Genomic DNA, 5,987 nt, shown 5'->3' with positions numbered 1-5,987 from the left:
TATAACATCACTGTATCAAACCATTTCACATACATTTTGTCCCTAGTGCTTTGTCCTGTGCCCTGCCTGCATTTTTAGTGTTCTTTCTGCCTGGAATGTGAGAAATGTCTATGGTGTCCAAAAAGCGTCCCTTTAGGTCAAAAGTGGTTTTAGACCAGCTAGAGAACAGCGATAGTAAATTAGAATCACTTGCAGAATTGAGTGATAATGATTTGTGGGGAAATTAGTCATCAGACACTGAAAACGATTTTGCAACTTTGCTCAGCGATGTGCGAACTTGGCGCTATATTTCAAATTTCAGTGTTTTTGGTTTAATTATATTATTGAATTAAATTTATTATTATTTTTTATGATTATTTATTAAATTATCATTTATGATTTCATGTTTCAAATTTTAACATACCTGGGATGTTTACTAGACTCTTGTTCAGACAGAGTTCAGTGAGTTGTTCGTAAAAATTACAGGCCTACAATAAAAAAAATTCATATTTCCATGCAAAAAAAGTACCGCTTTGAGCACAGAACTATGGACATAATCAGACCGCTAGGGAGGCTACAAATGTTTAAAAAGAAATAAAAATAGGTATTAAACTCACAAACAACAGTAGAATCAAAGTCACATCATGAAAGAAAAGCTTGGTCAAAAACCGTGCTACATGACCGTCTGCAACGTGTTTCAAGGACTTGCTCCTGAGAGCCAACTGACCAGATGTCTGTAATCTCTTTTATATGCTCACTACTAGTTAAACCAAAGGTCACATGTGGGCCATCCTGGACACTCCCCGGGGCAGGGGAAGGTGTCACAGGCTATTAACATCATGAAAGTAAACACAAAAACATATATATACTGAAGCTTATCAAAATTCATGGAAACCATACAATCCATATAAAGTTCATACAATCCACACTTTGTATGGATTGTATGGTTTCCATGAACTTTGATTCCCCATTGCAGACAGTCACATAGCGCAGGTTTGACCAAGCTGTTCTTTCATGTGCCTTTGATTTTACTGTCGTTTGTGAGTACAATACCTATTTTTATTTATTATTAAACATTTTTAAGGTAATGCACTAGGCCGGTGTGCCCTCTGTTTGTTTTTTCTCCATTCTTTGCAACTTGTTAATAATTGCTGCTATTTCTTTAGAATGACCAATAATGACCTATATTTATTTACAGAACCTAATTCTATATACCAAATAATATTTTGACAGCTTTATTCACTCACAGAATATACAGTTCCACTGCTTCCCATATGTTTTTGGAAAGGCTTGTTCTTGTGAGACAACATCCAAGAACGATGAAGCTTAGGGTTGGTTAATATGATGAGAATGGGACTCAGAGCTGCATATGAAGATGCAAGAAATATTCGAATTTCATTCATGTCAGCAGCTACATTAGATATCGTCAGTGTATAGATCCACATGGAGTTATCCAAACCAAACAATAATACATATAGAACAACTAATAAAATGACAGATATTGAGGCTTTGAACTCAACTGACCACTTTTGCTCTTTGCTAGAGCTCCTAATTGCTTTTATATTTTTCTCATGACGAAGAAGGATGAACACCATGTAACTGCTTGCTAATATCATTAGTCCTACAAATAGAAAATCACGAATAGTGTAAAATGTTCCATTGACAATATATGCTGTATAAGTTAGGAAATCAGCATCACAGTATACCAAATGAAGAGTATATGGTGAAGTTGTTATATTTTTCTTGGCATTAGTACTCAAAAAACAATAAGAGTACATGGAAAAGTTGATTATCCACAAAATTATGATAATGCTCATAATGCTTTGTGTCACTTTTTGCTTTAGATAAAGCCAAGTTCTAGTTGTTGGAGCAATAAGAATACACTGGTGGCAGCTGAGCAAACTGGTGACACAAATAGACATGGCTCTGCTTACTCTGTATGTGTATATGACAAATTTGCACTCAATGTCATCAAGCAAATCTTCTACACCTATTGCATTTAATGCCTGTGGAATGATGCGAGAAAAGATGACAAGTAAATTTGCTAAAGCCAGTACTGACATTATTATGTTGGTTGGAACAAGTTTCTTCTCTATGCTCTTGATGTAGGCGAATTGCAGAATGATAAAGATGTTCCCTGGTATTCCAATTATAACAAGAAGGAAAAAAACTAAAGCCTTGAGAAGCAGGTAAGGGGCCATCAGACCCAAAGAGATTATGTAGGACCTGGAAAAGCAAATGATAATGTTTAAAGTGATTCTAAACTTTTTTTCTTCTTTTTAAAATAATGAACATGTCAGACTTACCTGCTCTGTGCAATGGTTTTGCACAGAGTAACTCTGATCCTCCCCTTCTGGGGTCCCCCACCAGCACTCTTGGCTCATCCCCTTCAAGGAGTGCCACAATATCAATCCTGAGTCCTGCTGCCTGCGTCCATAGACACAGACAGCGTGCTTCAGCCCAGCCCACACTGCCTAGTCACAGGATTTGATTGACAGCAGCAGCCAATGGATCCCACTGCTGCCTTTCAGCCCTGTGAGGAGAGAGAAATCAGAAAGAACCACTGCTGTTCTGCACTGAGCTGGATCAAGATTGGGCTTAGGTAAATATTTGGGGGGGGGGGGATCATGACCTCAATGCAGAGAATGCATTAGAGTAAAAAAACCTTAAGCCTTTAGTACCAATTTAAGAAAATGGCTTGTTACATAAAATAATGAATATGAAATGACAAAAGAAACTAACATAAAAGGTAACTCTATCACTGCAGGATAGGATGCATATTATTTTTTGTTTTTCTGAGTTACCCCTAGGATTATAATTTTATTTCATGTATATCCTCTAATTAGAACTGTTTTTTCCACTCTCTGAAAGAGTGTAAAAATGCAATTCATTATGCAGTGCAATTACACACTAGCACTTTGGTCTAAGATGGATTTACAGTTTTAAATGTACTTTAAGTAAATCAAATCATCTATGTAATATGTTTTAACCCTTTTGAGTCCATCCTTGTTAAAAAAAAAACCTTTGGGTCCAGACCAAATTTTTAAGTTTTGGTATGTAGCAGTTTACTCAACAATAACTTTTTATCTGCTTTGCAGACCAGAATTATTATCATACATGACGCTATGTGTCACCTGGCATGCATTCATATCTGGGAGACTAAGGTGGAGTCTAGGCCGGGTTTTGCAGGCCACTTTGGTAGAGTTGGTTCCGGACCATATTTTGTAGTCCACTGATGACCACCAGTAGGTGGTATAAATCAAGCAGGACTGGATCAAGAAGTTGCTCTTGGCCTTGGTTTTGCATTGTACAAGAAAGGAAAAAGTTTGCATACCATTTTGTTTTGTTGGTAACAGGGAGAAGCCCTTCACCTGTGAGATAGGAAATCTCCTCTGTTTAGTTAGTACCTGGATGGCGAGGGTTTATTTTCTGTTCTTTTTTGTTTATGATGCATGCAACCTTTTAAATAAAATTGGCTACCAGTCAGATTGTTAAGAAAGACCTACCTTTTTCCCAGGGAAGGTGATCTCCCACCTAAGCTAACCCCCACATATGGTGGAGGATACGGGCAACTTCCTGAGCAAGTGGGAAGATGGAAGAGGTGATAGGAGCCTTGCTGCAGGCCACTGCAACCCAGCAGGAAATCAGTTCGCAGAGGCCACTGCAGTACAACAGGAGGTGAATCATCAGTTTGCGGAGGCCCAACAAGCAGACCTCTAAGAGCTCCTTAAGGAGGTGGCCCAACACCTGGTGGAATTAAAGAAGGAGTCCGCAGGTCCTCTGTCAATGGAAAAGAAAATGGTGCGGACCAACTATTTCCTGCAAAAGATGACGCCTGCAGATGATGTGAAAGCCTACCTCTCAACTTTTGAAAGAGTTGCTATTTGGGAAGGATGGCAAAAAGAGACTGCTTGCACCATTTTTGACAGGTGAACCCCAAAAAGCCTATTATGACCTGAAACCTGATGCTGCCCAGGATTATGAGAAGCTAAAGGCTGAGGTCCTTGCATGCCTGGGAGTCAACGTTGCAGTCCGGGCTCAACAGGTGCATTAGTGGTATTACAGTACTGACAAGCCACCCCACTCCTAGATGTTTGACTTAATACATCTCACCAGGAAGAGGCTCCAGCCAGAGGTGTTGTCAGCCCCTCGGGTTGTGGAGTGTGTGGTCATGGACCGATATCTACATGCGCTTCCTGCCTCTTTGAGGAAGTGGGTCGGCCATGGAGACCCTAAGAGTTGCAAACCAGTTGGTGGACCTGGTGGAGAGATATACAACCACTGAGGACTTGTTGCACTCATCCGTGCCCCACCCCAATGTCACTAGGGGTGAAAAACTACCCAGAGGATCCGGTAATATTGTTCCAGGGGTCAAAGGCTCAGAGAACAATTACAAGACTATTGCTTCAGATAATGAGACTGTGGGCTCAGGACCTGGAGACTGGCCAAATATGTCAGGAAGGTCCCTAAGGCCGCTTAGAGGTCTGGGTGCAGAACCTATAAAGTGTTATCATTGCCATGAATTAGGTCATATTGCTGTGAACTGTTCCCAAAATTATGAACCTATGCAATGTGAAAATGCTTATTTAGAAAAACGCATGTCTCTTTTTGCACAGATGATATGTGCTGCAGCATTTCAGGAATGCATGGAAAAGAAAATGTGTGTGATTTCAATGGATGAATAGCCAGTAACTGCTCTGCAAGACTCTAGTAGTGTTGTGACCTTAGTCAAAGGTGATTTTGTAAACCCTGAAAGGTTACACCCTAGTGCTATTCGGGTTATTTGTATACAAGGTGATACACGTAACTACCAGACTGTTATGGTTGAGATTGATACTCCCTGGGGCCCTTTGACACATTCAGTGAGAGTGGTACCCTCACTACTTCATGAAGACATAGTGGGGAGAGATTTTCCCCATTAATGGAGGTTGTGGGAAAAGGAGAGGAATCAGGAGGGCCGAGCTCCCCTGCTGGGGAAACACCTGAACTCACTCCTGACCTGAGTCAAAGGATTGCAAAGTTGAAGCAGAAACTGTTGGTGTGTCCGAGGAAGGGGTAGATCCTTTCCCTTTATCTGTTATGGCTGGGGAGCAGGAGGAGCTGGATTCCAACCCAGAGGTTGAAGATACTGAACAAGAGATTATCTCTGACTCTAATGAGAGTGGACAGAATGTGGTGCCTGACCTAGATGTCAGAAAAGGTGATTTTTGTATGGAACAAGAGAAAGCATTAAAATGATTGATGGGGAACCAGTTGAAACTGGTGTAGAGGTGTCTTTTCCCTATTTGGCTCTTAAAAATAGCTTGATGTATCAAGTGGTAAAGCAAGGAGAGGAGGTGGTGGAGCAGCTAGTAGTCCCAAAACCCTTTCGCCGGATGGTACTAGATTTAGCCCATGGTCATATAATAGGTGGACACCGGGGTATAGAGAAAACTAATGAGATAACAACCCAGAGATTCTTTTGGCCTGGTTTACATGCAGAAAATTGAACAGTGTGTCTAAGTTCGATGCTTACCGGATGCCTCGGGTGGATGAGCTCATTGACAGGTTGGGAACGTCCCAATACATAACTACCTTATATCTGACTAAAGGCTATTGGAAGATACCCCTAACGGAATCTGCAAAAGAAAAGACAGCATTATCTACCCCTGAGGGGTCCTTCCAATGTAAGTGGATGCAGTTTGGTTTGCATTGTGCTCCTGCCTCATGCCAGAGAATGATGGATAGAACGTTAAGACCACACTGCCAGTACACAGTTGCCTATTTGGATGATGTAGTCATCCACAGCCCAGACTGGGAGTTTCATGTGCCCCGGTTGCAATCAGTAGTAAATATGCTTAGGAAAGCAGGTCTTACTGCCAACCCCAAAAAGTGTGCCATAGGCTTGGAGGAGGTCAAATACCTTGGCTACATTATTGGTTGAGGACTGATTAGGCCTCAGATCAATAAAAGTAAGGCAATTTAAAAGTGGCCCCAACCTATAAATAAGTACGGGCATTTCTTTGAAT

The 5,987-nt window shown here is 40.9% G+C and overlaps 1 protein-coding gene across 1 annotated transcript; it reads right to left on the bottom strand.

Annotated features, from left to right (window-relative positions):
* Positions 1-1,214: 1,214 nt before the first annotated feature.
* LOC149470004 (olfactory receptor class A-like protein 1) lies at positions 1,215-2,180 on the bottom strand. The gene has a single exon (XM_089668372.1). The coding sequence runs from the start codon at positions 2,178-2,180 to the stop codon at positions 1,215-1,217; it is 966 nt and encodes a 321-aa protein (XP_089524498.1).
* Positions 2,181-5,987: the final 3,807 nt, after the last annotated feature.

Source organism: Staurois parvus, unplaced genomic scaffold (assembly GCF_062004578.1).
Source record: "Staurois parvus isolate SC_StPar_1 unplaced genomic scaffold, SC_StPar_1.0 ptg000056l, whole genome shotgun sequence".
Lineage (NCBI taxonomy): Eukaryota > Metazoa > Chordata > Amphibia > Anura > Ranidae > Staurois > Staurois parvus.
The sequence above is the reverse complement of the archived record's forward strand: the minus strand, read 5'-3'. Positions and strand labels throughout refer to the sequence as shown.